This window comes from Python bivittatus, unplaced genomic scaffold (genome assembly GCF_059951505.1).
Source record: "Python bivittatus isolate LINGU-HERP-01145 unplaced genomic scaffold, Pbiv_v1 ctg000080_np1212, whole genome shotgun sequence".
NCBI lineage: Eukaryota > Metazoa > Chordata > Lepidosauria > Squamata > Pythonidae > Python > Python bivittatus.
Window position 1 is genome coordinate 60,541,975 of NW_028277035.1, and position 18,228 is coordinate 60,560,202.

The following is an 18,228-nucleotide window of genomic DNA, read 5'->3' on the forward strand; positions in this document are numbered from 1 at the left end:
TATTTAAATTTATTGGCTTCCCAACTCCAGTGGACTCCAGGGTTGTGCAGCTACCTTGTGCAACTACAAGTCATAATGTTTATATCTGTGCTTTAGAATACAAGTTTGTGTGCAATTTAAAATAATGCATCCTTTGTATTAAAGTTATTGCAACCATTATATTAAAAAGAAGAAAAAGAAAAGCTGTTACCAGGCTGTTATTCCTCTGTCTCCAGTGATGTTTATGCAGATAGTTATGGCTAGGCTTAAAAAAGTTAAATATATGCAGAACTTTTCATTGCAGCATTTTTTGCTGCAAACAAATCACTCTACTGTCCTTGAAATATTATTAGCCCCCAGTGAGGCACTACCTTGACATGGTTGTGGGGATGATGATGATGATGATGATTAGTTGCCCATCTCCAGTGGACTCTTGGCGATGCACAAAACTAAAAGAGACAACTAAAAATATTAAATTAGACAGCGCAGACTAATACACTCTAGTAACAAAATCCACAAAACAAAACAAGGATCTTTAAACAAATAACAAACATCAACCCCAGGCCTGGGACCAAAGCCAGGTTTTCAAAGCATTCCAGAACCCTAGGAGAGAGGGTGCCATCCTTATCTCTGGGGGGGGGGGCTGCTGTTCCAGAAGGAGGGGGGCGCAACAAAATGCATGCTTCCCTAGTCCCACAGATTACAACATTTAATAGAGGGAACCTGCAGCACACCCACTCTGCTGGAATATACTGGGTGGGCAGAAACAATTGGAGATAAGCAGTCCCTTCCAGGCCCTATGCCATACATGACTTTATAACTAATAACCAGCACCTTCAATTGCACTTGAAAGCCAACTCGGCACACCAAGAGGTGCTTGTTACTGCTCACACTGCTGCATGTGGAGCCAGCTGTAGCTTCTAGGTGCAGGGCAATCCCATATAGAGCACATTGCAATAATCCAGTCGTGAGGTGACCAGGGTATGAGTGACTGTCTGAAGAGCCTCCCAATTGAGGAAAGGGCGCAACTGGCACACAAGATGGACCTGTGCAAAGGCCTTCCTGGTCACAGCTGCCACCTGCTCTTCAAGCAGTAGCTGCGAGTCCAGGTTGTGCACCAGTCTTGACTGGGGAAATGCAGCCCCATCCAAGACCAAAGATGGTGACATCCCCAACCCAGGGGATCCAAGTAGCCATAGCCACTCAGTCTTGTTAGGACTGAGCTGAAGTCTGTTCTGCCCCATCCAGACCCAACCAGCATCCAGACACTGGGTCAATATATTGTCAACTTTACCTGTGCTGCTCAGGGAGGAGATGTAAAGCTGGGTACATCAGCATACTGATGATACCACACCCCAAATTGGTGGATAACCTCTCCCAGTGGTTTCATGTAGATGCTGAACAGGGGAGAGTGAGGGACCCTACACATGAGAGGTTGTGGGTGCAATCTCTTCCCCCGCGGTCAACCCCGACTGGAATTGACTGCTGAGGAAGGAAGTAAGCCAGTGGAGCACAGTGCCTCCCCCTCCTAACCCCCACAGCTGGTCCAGAAGGATACTGTGGTTGACATATTGAAAGCTGCTGAGAGATCTAGGAGCACTAGGATGGATGCACCACCCCCATCCTGGCTCTGCCAAAGGTCATAATCAAGTATGACCAATGCTGTCTCTGTACTGTACCCTGGCCTCAAGTCAGACTGAAACAGGTCCAGATAATCTGTTTCCTCCAAGGTCCTCTGTAGCTGTCGTCCAACCAACTTTTCCACAACCTTCACCAGAAAGGGAAGATTGGAAACTGGCTGATAATTCTCCAACAGGGAAAGGTCCAGTGACAACCTCTTGAGGAGGGGGCGCATGCACCACCACCTCCTTCAAGGCTGGTGGGACCACCCCCTCTCTCAAAGAGGCTGAAACCACTGCATGAACCCATCCTATGGTCACCTTCCTAGCTGCTTTAATTACCCAGGAGGGGCCAGGATCTAACAAACAGGTGGTTGAACTAACAGACAAAAGGACCTTGTCCACTTCCTTATGCATAACAGAATCAAACAAGACTGTTCCCTGGGCAATTCATTAGGACTTGCCCAGTTGGAGTCCAACTCCAAGTGAATCTGAGTGACTTTGCCAGATAGCATGAATATTCCTCACCACAGCCCTGGAGATGATGTCACATAGGGTTGATTATGTAAACTGGATGTCTCTATAGATGTTATATATGATGTTACCTGTTTACTGGAAAGAAGGGGACTATCATACCATATGAAAACTTGTTCATGTGCAAAGTGTTTGAAACCAACCAGAAAAGAAAGCAGTTTTTGGCACAAGCAGTGAGATTTAAAAAGCACTGTTCCTATTTCAAACTCTTATTTTTAAATTTTTCCTTAAAATAAACACCATAAATACGTAAAAGAGAAAGTTAAAACAAGTGTCCAGAATTTTAAATATTAAGTAATTTTTATAATTTGCTGCTGTTAAACTAACAGAGGTTTTTTGTTCAATGCAGGAGGCCTTACATAGAGAACAAATGTTGGAACAGAAGTTAGCCACCTTACAGCGGTTGCTTGCTGTCACACAAGAGGCATCAGATACAAGCTGGCAGGTATTCTGCCCCCTCCACTCCCCTCTCCTCCTCTTCCCGTTAACTAAATAACACACCTGCTTATTTATCAAAATTATAGAGCTCTGCTGACTAATTTAAACTTGGTGGGGATACTATGTGAATTTTTATTGTTTCTACTATATTACCGGTGTTGGTTTAAGGACATGTTTGGATTTCTTTTTAACAGGCTTTGATAGATGAAGATAGACTCCTATCAAGGTTAGAGGTTATGGGAAACCAGTTGCAAGCTTGTTCAAAAGTAAGTTCCATACTTGGTTAAGATGTATAGCATTTGGGAGCTTAATAATATGAAAATATTTATTATTTGTTTAGTGACGAACACAAGGAAGACCCTTGCTAATTTAGTTCAAAGGTCTATCTATTCCCTTTTCCCACAGTGACCAACTAGATGCTTCTAAGAAGTTTACATGAAAGGCATGAAATATTCCCATGCTATGCTGTCTTCCCTTCAGCAGCTTGTATTGAATAACGCAGTACCTCTGAGCATGGAGGCTTTATCAATAAAAATGCCTAATACTGCCTAATAGACTTTTTCATAATAAACTATTTAATAGTCTTTTAAATCCATCTAAACCAGTGAGTATCACCATTTCCAGCCACCATCTTGTCCATGTATTAATATGAAGTTGAGCTTAGGGATCCTGTTATAGTTTCAGTATTTGTTTTTATTATGCTGTTTTAATTGTAAGCCCCTTTAGATTATGCTGTAATAATGAAGACACCTTCAAGGTTGAACCAGCCCCTCTTTCTGAGGCGCTTCGGTTCAAAGGTGACTTGTACCTGGGAATGAACAGTGCCTAGAAGTTTAGGTGTCCTTGCTGCTGCTACCACCGCTCCTTTGTTTCTCCTTTCACCACCACCCAACCAGTTTCTCCCTTCTCCACCAGCCCACTGGGGAACCAGGTCAGGATTGAAGGGGAAGTCCTTGCCCTACCCAGGTCTGGCTAAACGGCAGAGAGGGAAACCAAACAAAACTGGGAGTCGGTAACTCAACCAAGCCGAGGCGAGTGCTAGAAGGCCACTAGTCAACTCCAGGATTAAAATAAAAATCAGCTTTATTAAATGTCCCCAAAGAAGTTAAGATTCCACATACACAATCCATAGTTAAAAAGAGTTAAAATACCAAAAAAAAACCAAAACCCCAAAAAACAAAAAAATCACCTGTATGCAATTCTAGCTACAGCCAAACCACTTAATTTCCAACCTTACCTGAGGTAACGCCTCTCAACACCCGCCCCCCCCCAATATTCCCGCCCCCTTCTTTCCTTTATTGGAAATTTCCCCTTCAAATGAACTGATAATCCTAGAGGTTTTGCCACATGCAAATATGTAGTTTTGGATCATTTTCCTCACTAAATAAATGAATAAGTATAAGGTTTTTGATTCATTTGTTTAATTGGGTTCTATTTATCTAGCTTTAGGACTTGTGTGGAGAACAGATCACGTTTTAGGTCATATTTATGCAGAAATAGTGAAAATTCAAAAGGCTTCACCAGCTTTTAAGCACCACTGTACAAAGAATGACATTTTTTCACATAAAATAGAAAGTTGAGATCAGATGTGCACAGTTCTATATTTTCTGATTGTTTGAAATAGTATTTTAATATTTTCTCTGAAAAGCTGAATAGACTGGCTTATATTACAGCAGTTTTAAATTTTAATTTTAAGTCATAATTAAGATCACCAAATAATGCATTGCTGATTTAATCATTAATTTAAATGGTTTTTTTTCCATTCTGCAGCCTATATTTGAAGTAATATTTGTACTTAGGCATCAGAGCAGATAAAATGAATAAGCCCTTTTAACTATAAACAGAACAAAGTAAAAACAATTTAAAAAAAGACACCTCAGATATCAGTGCAGTGACTTGATGATTCATGAAACTGGAATAAAAACAACATATGATTGTAACTGGTCATTTACTTATGAAGCTTTCTTCTGATGTTCAGATACATCCAGGGAATCTGTTGGCCTTCTGATTTTTATTAGGTTATTAGTCTCCAGGGCTCCCACAGAATTGTAGAGAAAGGCAGAGAGAGAGAGAGAGAGAGAGAGAGGGAGAGAGAGAGAGAGAGAGAGAGAGATGCAGTCATCACATAAACTCCTGTAACATTAGTATTTATTTATTTGTTTTGGTTCTGAGTTTCAGAAAACATTATGGAGTAGTACAGATGTAGCATGTTAAGAGACTGGGAATATATGCTTCTTTTTCATTCTTCTTTACAAGTTAATTACCTATAACCTTTCACTTTAAAATTAAGGAAAATGAAAATAGACTTTAATCATGGTTAATATTAAACTTAATTAAGATTCAAATTAATCTAAATTAACTAGGGTTAGTTATGAATTGTAACTTAATTAGGATTCAAAATTACAGTTAACATGTTACTCTGTATTCAAATCTTGGTTGCATTGAAATCTGTGTTAACATTAATAGCGGTTAAGTCTGTAGTGATATTTCCCTTAATTTAAGAAGTATATACTTGAAAAGAGCAGGAACATACATTCTTAACATTGGTTCTTGATCTTTAACCATGATCAAGGAGAAGTCAGCATTATGTCTACATCCTTACATGGTCAGAGACACTCTTTTTTCTTTTTTTAATAAGAAAAAAACATAATTCGTTCGTGAAGGCAGTCAAATTATATGGCATATTGAGTGATTGGTCAGAAATAAATCTGAAATCAAGAAGTGGCACAAGACTGGGAGTTTGAGGGTTTTATTCCCAGGACAAAGTTTTTAAGTGAAGTTCTAAAATGGATCATATATTTTATAACACTGAGAATATAAGAAAATATATAAGAAAATAAGAATTATGGGCTTAAAGTCTCTGCCATGTTATATTTCAGAATCAAACAGAAGATAGTTTACGAAAGGAACTTATAGCGTTACAAGAAGACAAGCATAATTATGAGACAACTGCCAAAGAATCCCTGAGGCGGGTCCTTCAGGAAAAAATTGAAGTGGTCAGAAAACTCTCAGAAGTAGAGGTATTTACTAATTACATTTTGGCCGTATTCCTAAGACATAAATAAAAGGTTGAGATCACGCAAGTAAATCTTTAGTGTGTTTACTTTTCACAACAGTTGGATTGTTTGATTTGTGTTTGTGTTGAGAATTCTCGGATGCTCTGCAGACTTTTTCTGTCATAAGATTTTTCACTCAATTGTTAATGTTCCCAGAGAATATTGGGTGTATATGTTGGGCTTATATGGTCTCTGTTTTTAATTGTTTTGCCATTTAGGTAAATAACTTCAAATCCTTCATTTATTTATAAGAGTTTGATTTTTCATAGCCAGGGGATTGTTTCAGTTCTTAGACAAAATACAGCATACGAGGACCTTCAGTGAACAAGGCTATTTTTTTTTATTTGTAGCACATCAAGGATATAAAGATATTAGCAAATATTAATATTGTTTCAGTCAGATAATTATGCAAGCAGTATTTAGCTACTGCGTACAAGACAGAGTTTCAGTTCTCCCCTCCCTCCGGTCTTCAAATAATGAATGTAGCACATTGCTTTGTGACCTAAATGCTCTACTATTCTGAGATTATTTGTTTCCTTGTCTGTAATAGTATTACGGCATGCCTATCCTAAGATGCAGTTGATAATAAATTCCCCAAAGACTTCAGTTACAGCTTAACTGACATCCTCTCATGGCTAGTGCAACTTTGATATTTTCTCGTGTTTTCAGTTCTTCTCCTCCCTGTAGATATCTTTGCTGGGTAGACAGATTGTATGCTGTTTTGTTGTTCTTCTTGCATAGTGATTTCTGTTGCAACCCCTCTTCAGTTATCTTGAATCAACCTGAACCCTGCATCTTTTCAGCAACTCAAGACTGCCTAATTTAATTTTTGTGTGCTAACCATTTTTTCCTTCTTTCTCTCTGAATGCAGCACCAACTCAGTTCTGCCAGCTCCTTAGCTCATTTCAGCTTCTTTTCCCCATGATAGACTCTGTCTGTGTGTAAATCCTTATTCAGTTTTCCCCCAACCTCAGATTATCACTGCCAGTTGTACTGTATGTCTGAGAGATCATACGGTAGTATGGCAGGCATGGCTTCCCTTCTCTGTTCTGTCACAGATATTTAGTAATTGCAAATATGTAGTAGAATGAACTTTTTCTAAATGTAAACATCCAACTTGTGTATTTTTCTTAAATAAGTTTCATATGAGTTCAGTAATAATGCTGCTGAAATGAAATGTTGGTTGAAAGTATTTTAAATGGCATTTTAAGGAATATAAACATATATAAAAGAAATAAAAGATAAAAATGTTTTAATGATTTTGAAGTCATTTATTGAAACACATAATTTGAACTTCTGAACTGTTTATTATCTAAATTCACTGTTCGAGTTCATTGTAAATATTAAGTGTTTTTTTAATGCTTTAGAAGTGAGTCTAGAATTATACCAATGTAACAAGACAGAGTTACTTCTGTCTTGTTATATTGGTATTATTCTTCTATACTTCTTCAGTTAATGTGTGTCTCAAAGCTGTAAAATTAGGCTGTGCTCTGTGCCACTGCCATTAAGGTTGAAAATGAATTACCTGAGATTGGTCAGTAGTGTTTTAAAAGCTGGCCCAACTAATTCCTGTACTGTGGACACTGCACTTGAAATTATTCTTAGGGCTAATGAAACTGGGACCAAAAAAAAGCAGATAGGCAATGCCGTCTTTGCTCTGCTGTCTTGGGGAAAGGGCATCTCTTGCAAGGTAGAGTTGCTGCTTGCGTTTGGTCTGACAGTTGTCCCCAACCTTGGAGATTAATCTTTAAATATTTCTGTTCCTGATTTCTCTTGTTTATATTTTTAAAGTAGTAGTTCGGTGATGACTTTCATCATCAGTGCTCAACCAGTTAGTCTCTATTTTCTTCATTAATAAACAAATGATGTAATTTTATTCAAATGAGGTCTGTAAAAAATAATGGATATTACATTATGGATGGGTTACTGCCATCAATTTTGGATATCGTTTGGCAGAAGAATGTTTTGAGTGATACCCTATGCATTTCTCTCAGAAAATTATTGTGATTCTTGTACAACTTGCTTTGATTACAAAAATTAGATGACAAAATAACTTCTGTTTAAAGTGTGGTTTCTTTCTCCTTGCAGCGAAGTTTAAGTAACACGGAAGATGAATGTACTCACTTGAAAGAAATGAATGAACGGACTCAGGAAGAATTGCGGGAATTAGCTAACAAATACAATGGAGCTGTAAATGAAATCAAAGATCTTACTGACAAACTAAAGGTATAGATTTTATTCATTTATTATGTTATAATGATTAATTGGCGACCACAGAATATGAATGTGGCCCTTGGCCAAAGAAGGCTCTGCATCATAGATACAAATGTTCTTTCTAAATTCAAAATTTAGTGATGAAATACTGAAATTATTAAGATGGAGAAACAGAAATAATTATGGTCTTTAAAAGAAGCCTTCTCTGTTGCTGAGTTTCAAAGTAGTATCTGTCAAAAATGAATAGCAGTATGCAGAAAGCAAAAGGTGTAAAGAGATTTTCTTGAGCACATCCTCCACAAATGGTGGAAGAATGGTGTTAGCCTCCACAGATCTTTATTAGGCAAGATACTGAAAGAGGGAAAGAGAGACAAAGACTCCAAATATCACCATCCCCAACTCATCTGTCAAGTTTAAAATTAGATCCCAAATGCTGGAGATAAAACAGGAATATAACCTTGTCTATAGCAGTCTTTCCTCATCACCACTATTCCTTATTATAATGCCAGCACTACATATACTCCCAGACATTGACGCCATTACCATTAATTCCCTTTTGACAGGCAGTTTGGGGCTTGTCAGAGGAGTGGAAATTTCTAGGCAAATATCAGTAGCCATTATCAGCCTCCTCAGAGAGAAGGAATGAAACTAAGGTTACTTCTTAGTAAAAGGCACGTCCTAAACAATTCCCAGCAATGCTCAAATGAAAGCAGCAAAGTGGGCAGAATCAGTTCCAAAGCCATATGTTTAGATACCTTTGTCTGTGTTCAGCAGCTGAATCAATTTATATCTAGTTCAGCTAAAATGTCTGAAATGGTAAAAAAAGGTGATATTTCTGTTTGCAGTAACTAATCTCTCCAGATATTGTGGTGATTTGTGTTCTCTGAGTTCAGCTGAAATAGCATTTCATTCACAGGCCCTTCAGGGGAAATGATGACTGGACAACTTCACAGATCACCTGTACAGAGATGACTCAGAATATTACTTCCTTTTCATTTAAGCAGACAAATGCATACCACCTTCTACTTTAAGATGCAGCCAGACTTTTTTGAGCTTTTTGACTGCAGATCCTTGCAATTATTATTGTACACACAATAACCCAAATGAAAGGAGAAAGAGTACAGTTTACAAGAATTTTGTGTATTTCACCCTTTTCTTTGACAGTGCAACAGTATGCAAAACCTTTGCTTGGTTTTTGAGTGAATGCCTCCTGGACACTGCATTTTCTTTTCTTTCCCCTTTGTATGTATAGCGGATTCTTGTGACTTCAAATGCAACAGAGGAAGTGTGGCTTGGCAACTCTGCAGCTACCCTTTTATCTGTTTCTCAGATTTTTTTTATAACATACAGAATATATTCTAGGAATATGGCTAGCAAATTATTTTTTTCCCTTTTTATGGTATAAGATGTCATTTTTCTTTGTGTGTGTGTGTTTGCTCCTGGAATTACAAGCTTGGGTGAGGGAATTAACTAAATGATTTTTTTCTTTTTATACTTTCCTATTGGTCAGCTGGAGAGAGGACACTGATTGTCTTACTGTGTTCCCTGCCTGTGTTCTGAGGCTGCAATGATGAGGATGCACAACTGGCTTCAAAATGATTTAGACGTTGGGGGAATATAGATAGTGCCACATGGAAGTGTCCTGACACGTGGAAAAGTGCATTTGATCTTTGATTGAAATAAAGTGAGAAAGGAATTGTTTCATAATATAGCACCATATACTTTATAGAACCACCATTTCATTTTTGCTTTCAGCTAGAAAATGAAAAGAGTTTCATAAAAGGTTTTATTAATAGATGGTTGCTTTCTCTTGCTTTGAATAGGTAGCTGAAGGTAGACAAGAAGAAATCCAGCAAAAAGGGCAGGCTGAAAAAAAGGAATTGCAACATAAAATTGAAGAGATGGAGGAAAGAGAGCAAGAACTTCAAGCAAAGATAGAGGCTTTGCAAGCAGATAATGACTTCACCAATGAACGGCTAACTGCTTTACAAGGTTAGTCCAGTAGTCCAAACATAATAATGTTACATGTTTTTTCTTTAAATTGTGAAATATATATATATTTTGGAATTCTGTTTTCAGTCCGGTTAGAACATCTTCAGGAGAAAGCTCTTAAAGAACACAACAGCTTAGGTAGGTATGACCTTAAAGTACTTTGCTTAATCAAAGAATTTTATAGAACAATTACATAGTGTTATAATTCTTGAGCAGTGGGAATATTAAAAAAAAAATGCCTCTGGTTCTTCAGGTCTTCATTTCTGGAGCATTGATAAATAACTGACAACAACAAAGCAGGGCCCTGCTTTTGATTTTTCTAAGTGTTAGCCCTGGAAGCTTCGCAAAATGTATTAAAGAAGAATGTAAAATTTTTAGATGGTACCATGGAGTAGTTGACAAAATCTTGCTTAAAAAAGTAAAATTAGATTTTCTCTCACTTTATGGTAGCTAAAATGATACAACCAGTCTGGAGCAGTAGTTCTTAAACTAGAGGTTATTATCCCCAAGGAGGTAGTTTGGCATATCCTGGGGGTAATGGAGCAATTTGTAATTGCTTGTTTGTCAGTCGAGGATCTAATTTGGGACCATTGTTGCTCTGTAAAACAACAGAGTCTGTGTTTTTTTGTGGGAATAATGACATTATTTGAGACCAGGAAAAGGGGTAATTGAGTCAAACAGTTTAAGAACCACTAGAGGAAGGCTAAATTTTCAGCAGTGTAACTCATCCACATAGAAAGGCATAATGTCTTCCTCATTTTGCATATTGAGAATTAATACAATTTGTTAATTCTAGGCATACAAGTTGATGACTTCGTTCCTAAAATTAATGGAAGCACAGAAAAAGGTAGGGTACTCTGAATTTTTTTTTCTTACAATGGTTTGAGCATTTTTAGGTTATGAGCCAGTTTTGTTCTATTATAAAAATAATCAAATGCAAATACTATATTTCATATTTTTGCTAAATATTAAAACAAAATATTAAGTATAGTAATTTTTATTATATTTTTAAATATTTAAAAATATTTAAGCATGGCACTTTAAAGTAAAATCAAGTGGACTATGTCTAAATATTTTGTTGTGGGATTGATCCTGCATCTTTCAATACTAGCAAAGAAAAATTTAATGGTAGGATTGTGTATCTATATTACAACTGTGTTGTAGTAAGGGTTTTTAATTTGCAATGGAGTCTTATATAAAGCTACTTAGAAGTAAACCTCACTGAATTCATTTGGACTTCGTCCCAGGCATGAGTGTATGAGATTACATCTTTGATTTGGCTGTTAATTGTAGTATTGCTATTTACAATGTGGGGAATGTGCATTGTTAATAAAATCTCAAGCTCCTATATTTTTAGCATAACTTCTTCCTATACTGTCTTTCTGGACTAGGGAAGATGTTTTATATGCAGTTTATTTTTTAAAATTTTCTGCTAAAATTGGTTACTCTAACCAAATTTCACTGAAGCTTTTAGGTATCTTAGGCTTTCTGCATAATATTTATTGCCAAGTTTCCATACCTAATGCAGCAAGATTTATTTACAATCACCTGTGGTGATAATATGGTTACAAAGGAATGAAGATGCCAGAATCGATGTTCTGTATGCTTCCTCAAGCTGTTTGGCACTGTATAACTTTTAATCTTAGCTAAAATGAATCTTAGCTCTTCCTTTTACCTACTTAAAGGATTTGATTAAAACCATATCTGCATTCAGTTTAAGGGTGTATCTGGGTTCATTTTAGCCAGGATTTATAATAATGCATATAATATTGTACTTACTTAGGAGAGAACAATTGGAATTTGCATGAAAACTGCTAGACTGCCCTCTGGGCAAAAAGTTAGGATATAAATCAAATCAGTAAAATATTAATAAAAATGGAAGGGTGCAATTCTGTCAGTTACTCTCTGAAATCTGGAACCTTTTACATCCAGACCAGGCCAAAGTAGAGATACATGTTACTGAAAACTGGCAAATAGTGGCTTTTATTAGCTAGGGGTTTTTTTTGGTGATTTATTTTACATGGTTTCTTGATCAAAAAACAGAAACATAAGAGGGTAGGCTGTGTAGTTAACCAATAATAACACACAAATACTATTTCTGCATCATGTATATATATAGCTTGACAGTCAGTTTACTTTCTGAAGTGAAATATCTTTAAAGTTAATAGGATTTAGTGTTTGCTTTCATACTTAATTCTTTTTACGTTCTTACTTGTTTATTACCAGATATATTCACTTGTTTTGCTGAATGAAAGGAACTTTCACATCTGACATTTCTCAGATTATTTTACTCCATTCAAAACTTGACAAATTATTCTCCTCTTTCTCTTTCAATATTATCAGGCAGTTCCTCTTATTCTTTTAGTTACATACTATTGGCATCCCTTTGTCTACTGTTCTTTCATTGTTCATAACTTTTCTCAGCACTTTACTTGCATGTTGCCTTCCAGGTTTCTCTCTGTGAGACTCACCAAAATATCTTCTGCCTTACAAATTTTCCCTTGCTCTGACATACCCAGTTTTCTTAATAAAATCTTTTGATCTTTATCATATTCTCTTCATTTTCATTACCTTGGATTTTATACTTTTTAGCAGATTACAAGTAACACCACAAATGGAATCTTAATTATTTGAAGAACACAGTCCCAGCTGTATAAGCCAATCCCATCTTCTTATGTAGATGTTACAGGTGCCAATCCTTATAGTGTTCTTATTTTTAAAGAAGTAGGCCACATTTTTCCCTGTTGTTGCCTCAGAACTCCCAGCATTTTGGTTCTGTGTTATGTAATGTTAATAATGTACCACCTCATCTGATTTCCTCTGGATTCTGCTCCAGGCACCATTCTCTGTTCTGCCCCTACCACATCACCACCTGCTATTAGGCCTTGCATTTGCTTTGCTAGAATGCAAAAGAGGCCAGACTAGCACTAGAATTAAGGCTCAGCATTATAGTAAACTATTTGCAAAAAAAAAAAAAAAAGTTTATGTGAGGGAAATTGTCCATGAACATGTATAATATAATTTGTTTTTCGGTCAGTACATGGGCAAGTCTGTGCAATTATCTTGGCAACATTTTCAGAAATAGCTTGCCATTGCCTTCTTCCACTTGAGAAGGTGACTGCTCAAAGGCACTCAGCTGTTTCCAGGCCTAAGGAAGAACTAGAGCTTGCAGTATCCTGGCTTCTATTCTAGTGCCTTTAACCACTATACAGTGGTACCTCGGGATACGAACTTAATCCATTCCGTGACTCTGGGCGTATCCCGAGTTGGTCGTAACCTGATGCAAATTTCCCCATAGGGTTCAATGTAAATCTGGTTAATTCGTTCTGCCCTCCGAATTTGGTCGCACCCCGAAGCAAATTTTCCCATAAGGTTCAATGTAATTACCGTTAATCCGTTCTGGCGTCCGTGGACCACACGTCAGGGGTGGGAGAACGGCCGGGCTCCGCGCGGCGCGGCGGGAGAACGGCCGGGGGCGGCGCGGCGGGAGAACGGCCGGGGGCGGCGCGGCGGGAGAACGGCCGGGCGCGGCGCGGCGGGAGAACGGCCGGGCGCGGCGCGGCGGGAGAACGGCCGGGCGCGGCGGGAAAATGGCCACGGACCACGTGTCAGGGTGGAAAAATGGCCGTACCCCAAGGCGGAGTTCGCACATCGAGGTAAATTTTTGCGGCTGGAGCTGGTTGTAACCCGAAAAGTTCGTTAGTAGAGGCGTTCATATCCCAAGGTACCACTGTACCAAACTGGTTCTTGACACGAATGTACAGTACTGTGCAAAAGTTTTAGGCAGGTGTGAAAAAATGCTGTAAAGTAAGAATGCTTTCAGAAATATATATTGTAATTGTTTATGTTTATCAGTTTACAAAATGCAAAGTGAGTGAACAGAAGAAAAACCTAAATCAAATCAATATTTGGTGTGATCACCCTTTGCCTTCAAAACAGCATCAATTCTTCTAGGTACACTTGCACACAGTTTTTGAAGGAACTCGGCAGGTAGGTTGTTCCAAACATCTTGGAGAACTAATCACAGATCTCCTGTGTATGTAGGCTGCCTCAAATCCTTCTGTCTCTTCATGTAATCCCAGACAGAATCAATGATCAGGGCTCTGTGGGGGCCAAACCATCACTTCCAAGACTCCTTGTTCTTCTTTACGCTGAAGATAGTTCTTAATGACATTGGCTGTACGTTTGGGGTCATTGTCCCGCTGCAGAATAAATTTGGGGCCAATCACATGCCTCCCTGATGGTATGGCATGATGGATTAGTTTCTGCCTGTATTTCTCAGCACTGAGGATACCATTGATCCTGACCAAATCTCCAACTCCATTTGCAGAAATGCAGCCCCAAACTTGCAAGGAACCTCTAGCATGCTTCACTATTGCCTGCAGACACTCATTACTGTACCACTCTCCAGCCCTTTGGCAAACAAACTGCCTCCTGCTACAGCCAAATATTTCGGATTTTGACTCATCAGTCCAGAGCACCTGCTGCCATTTTTCTGCACCGTGGTTCCTATGTTTTCATGCATAGTTGAGTCGCTTAGCCTTGTTTCCACGTCAGAGGTATGGCTTTTTGGCCACAATTCTTCTATGAAGACCACTTCTGGCCAGACTTCTCCAGGCAGTAGATGGGCATAGCTGAGTCCCACTGGTTTCCACCAGTTCTGTGGTGATGGCACTGCTGGACATCTTTCGATGTCGAAGGGAAGTAAGCATGATGTGTCTTTCATCTGCTGCATTAAGTTTCCTTGGCCAACCACTGCATCTACATCCTCAATGTTGCCCATTTCTTTGTGCTTCTTCAAAAGAGCTTGAACAGCACATCTTGAAACCCCAGTCTGCTTTGACATTTTTGCCAGGGAGAGACCTTGCTGATGCAGTATCTTGTGTCTTGTTGCTGTGCTCAGTCTTGTCATGGTGTATGACCTGGGACATGAAACTGTCTTTCACAACCTCACCTTAGTAGCAAAGTTTGGCTGCTCCTCACCCAGTTTTAAGCCTCCTACACAGCTTTTTTGTTTCAGTTAATGCCTGTGTTTCAAGCTACATATGAAATTGATGATTGTTAGCACCTGCTTGGTATAATTGGTTAATCATACACCTGACTCTAATCCTACAAGATCCCTGACTGTGTGCAAGTGTACAAAGTGTGCAAGTGTAAGAATTGGCGCTGGTTTTGAAGCCAAAGGGTAGTCACACCAAATATTGATTTGATTTAGATTTTTCTTCTGTTCGCTCACTTTGCATTTTGTAAATTGATAAACATAAACAATTACAATATATGTTTTTGAAAGCATTCTTACTTTACAGCATTTTTTCACACCTGCCTAAAACTTTTGCACAGTACTGTTGTCAGGTTCAGCCCAAGAAACTCAGCGGGATGATTCTGAAACTGCTCAGTTACTTTATTAGCTTCCACCTACTAGACAGAATCTCACCAGATTAACTCTAACCCCCAAAGACTGCAACTAAACACTCCGAATTCCTTACGGTGGTGCCAGTCTCATCCTCTTAGCTTTTACACGCTCAGGCTGCGGGCTGAGGAGATGCTTGAGATTCTTCTCACTCTCCCCACGACCTTGGACCTCCTCACTCAAGTCTTCCATCACAACTGTATACTGATGAACACAACTGACTGTGTAACTTATGCAGAAATAGGATGGTTTAAAGTTGAAATCAGAAACATGAGAAAGTGAGACAAACTGAAATGTACAGATTTCTCTCTCTGTATATGAAAAATCTGTGACTGGCCATATTTGTTATTGATAGATCTGTGTAATATAATCATACATTTATACTTGAAAAACCAAATTGGTACCAGTTGATGTAAAATGATAAATATTGGATTTGGATATGAGATACTAGCCTGTAGTTGGGTAGCACTTGACAAGTCACCCTTTTTTGAGCAAATGTACTTCATAGGACTATTGTGAATAGCAGTTTGAAAAACAACAACAGTGGAATAGAAATGTAACCAATAAAAATGTTTAATTCTGTTAGACATTAGTGAGTTTCATTAAAGATCAATCTGGAGGACTGAAAATATTCATTTAATTACACTTAAGTATCAGCCGTGACTGGTTTCATTCATAAAATGAATTCTGGTTAATTAATATCAAGTAATATGAAAGTGATTTAGACTTATTACTTAATCAGGAATAACAAAAAGTCTCAATAAATACCCAACTCCAAGGTTTTTACATTGTCTGTTGAGGAAGTGAAGGTCCTCCCAATAACGTGGATCACAATCCAATTTCAGTACATGATTCCAAGGAGAAAAATTGCCTTTCAAATGGAGGATGAATTACACATTACTCCAAGAAAGCATATTGCAATAGTATAATGAAGAACAAAAATATTATTTCAAAATAAATATAACTCCAGGATGTCAAAGATAACTATATGGGAGACAAGTAAAGCTTACATGAGAGGAATCTTTATCAGATTTGCAGTAAACCAGGAAAAGAATATAATAGACAGAAATTACAATTGGAATGAAAAATAAACCTGCCCAAACCAACAGGTATTGAGAGCTAAATAATGTCAAACAAGAAATAGACTGATTAGAACTGGAAGAATTTCAAAAGAAGAAAAACTATGCCAAACAAAACCACTTTGAAAAAGCAAATAAACCAGGAAATATTTTGGTGCATTATATTAGAAATGAAAGAAGGACAATAAGAGTGATTGAGAAAGGGAGCAAACCATTATACAGATGCTGCCAAAAGCATTAGTACCCCTCCATTTTTTCCCCAAAGAATCCCAATTTGCTGTGAAATGAATTGAACATATATGAGAAATTGGATGCAAAACTTCAAAGAAACAGTCCCAATACAACAATGATAACTGTGGAACAAATGTATAAAATTTACTCCAAGCTATGGTTTGAAAGAGATCTGGTATTCTTCCATATGTGGTAGACATGGAAAAACCTCAAAAGTATTGGAAAGACATACACAGCAGCATTCAGAGAATCTTAGAGATCAAATTCGAAATGAAACCACATTTTTTTTAAACTAGATATAATTCCAGAACCTAACAATACAAATACAATAGTTTATTAAGATACATGCTTATGGCTGTGAGGACAAACTTCGTACAACATTGAAAAAAGACATAGTACCAATGATATCTGCCTGGGAACTTAAACTTGAAGAATATGCAGCAATGGTGAAACTAACAACACGCATACATAACAAGTTTAATTAAATTTAAGCAAGAATAGCTTCTTTGTATGTTATATATTACTCAGTAAGGTAAATACAAAGGGGGACGCGGTGGCGCAGCGGCTTAATGATGCTGAAAGTTGCCGGCCAGAAATGGTCGACACTTCAGCGGTTTGAGTCCAGCCTTCACGTTAAACAGGGTGAGCTCCTGTTTCCTCCCCAGTTCCTGTCAACCCAACAGGTTGAAAACTCACGTGAGTAGATAAATGGGGACTCTCACTCCGGTGGGAGGAAAAATGCTGGCGGCGCCTTACAAAAAGGAGTTGGGAGCAGTTGCCGGTAAGCGCGAAAAACCGTGTGTGCCCGAAAAGGGCTCGAAGCAACGGAAACCCCGCCTCCTGCGCTCGCCAGCTGGGCTCTGCTCTAGGAAGGAGGCTCTGGCAAACCACTTCCGAAAAACAGTTGCCTTGAAAACTGCAAGGACTCGTCCAAGCAGTCACTGCAGGGTCAGCAATGACTGAGCGCAGACAAAAAAAAAAAAAGGTAAATACAAACGCTTAGAGTATGGTTTCTAAAGTTTATGCAGTTAGGTACTACAAATTGGTTGGAGTACAAAGAAGAGGGAAGTCAGATATTAAATAGTGTCTATTATTTTTAAGGATGTTTTTCTTTTCTTTACATTTATAAATAGCAGTATAGTGGAGATTTTGGCATTAAACTCAGAAATTTATACTTCTTTTTTATAACATGAAAACAACTCAATGTACATTGCTTGGTATGGTTTATCTTTTACTAATGTTATATTGAGCATTGTAATGTCAGTAATTATCTGTCCATTTATAGATATTACCTTTTCAAAAATACACCTTTGTTTTAAATAAAAATAACATCCCCCCCCCCCAAATTGGTGGAGAGCATATATCAGTGGCAAACAGCAAAGATCAAGTGAAAGGAACACTCTCTGGAAGCTTCTTAATAAGTAAAGGCATGCATAAGGCAAGGTTGTCTTCTTTCTCCTTTATTAATTGTAAGTGCTCTGACAAGATCTGAAAAGACAAGCAAATAACTGGGATCAAAATTCAGGGAGAGGAATACAAAATGAGAGGCTATGCAGATTATATATTAACAATTATGCAACCGCTAAGCTCTGTAAGTTAGTTGATGAACATAATTAAAAATTTTGGCTGCTTTTCTGGTTACAGCATGACTGAAAACAATACAAAGATAATAACAA

At 38.0% G+C, this 18,228-nt stretch overlaps 1 protein-coding gene across 22 annotated transcripts in view; it reads left to right on the forward strand.

Annotated features, from left to right (window-relative positions):
• SLMAP (sarcolemma associated protein) overlaps positions 1 to 18,228 on the forward strand; it is a 100,298-nt gene that overhangs the window by 52,422 nt on the left and 29,648 nt on the right. For 16 of the 22 annotated variants that reach the window (XM_088134207.1, XM_088134210.1, XM_088134209.1 and 13 more), the window contains exons 7-13: positions 2,482 to 2,577; positions 2,765 to 2,836; positions 5,450 to 5,590; positions 7,715 to 7,852; positions 9,664 to 9,832; positions 9,920 to 9,970; positions 10,629 to 10,679. In XM_088134207.1, the coding sequence (XP_087990333.1) occupies positions 2,482 to 2,577; positions 2,765 to 2,836; positions 5,450 to 5,590; positions 7,715 to 7,852; positions 9,664 to 9,832; positions 9,920 to 9,970; positions 10,629 to 10,679 (718 nt within the window). The remainder of the gene's footprint in view (positions 1 to 2,481; positions 2,578 to 2,764; positions 2,837 to 5,449; positions 5,591 to 7,714; positions 7,853 to 9,663; positions 9,833 to 9,919; positions 9,971 to 10,628; positions 10,680 to 18,228) is intronic. The other 6 variants (XM_088134215.1, XM_088134216.1, XM_088134217.1 and 3 more) reach the window with 1 other exon arrangement.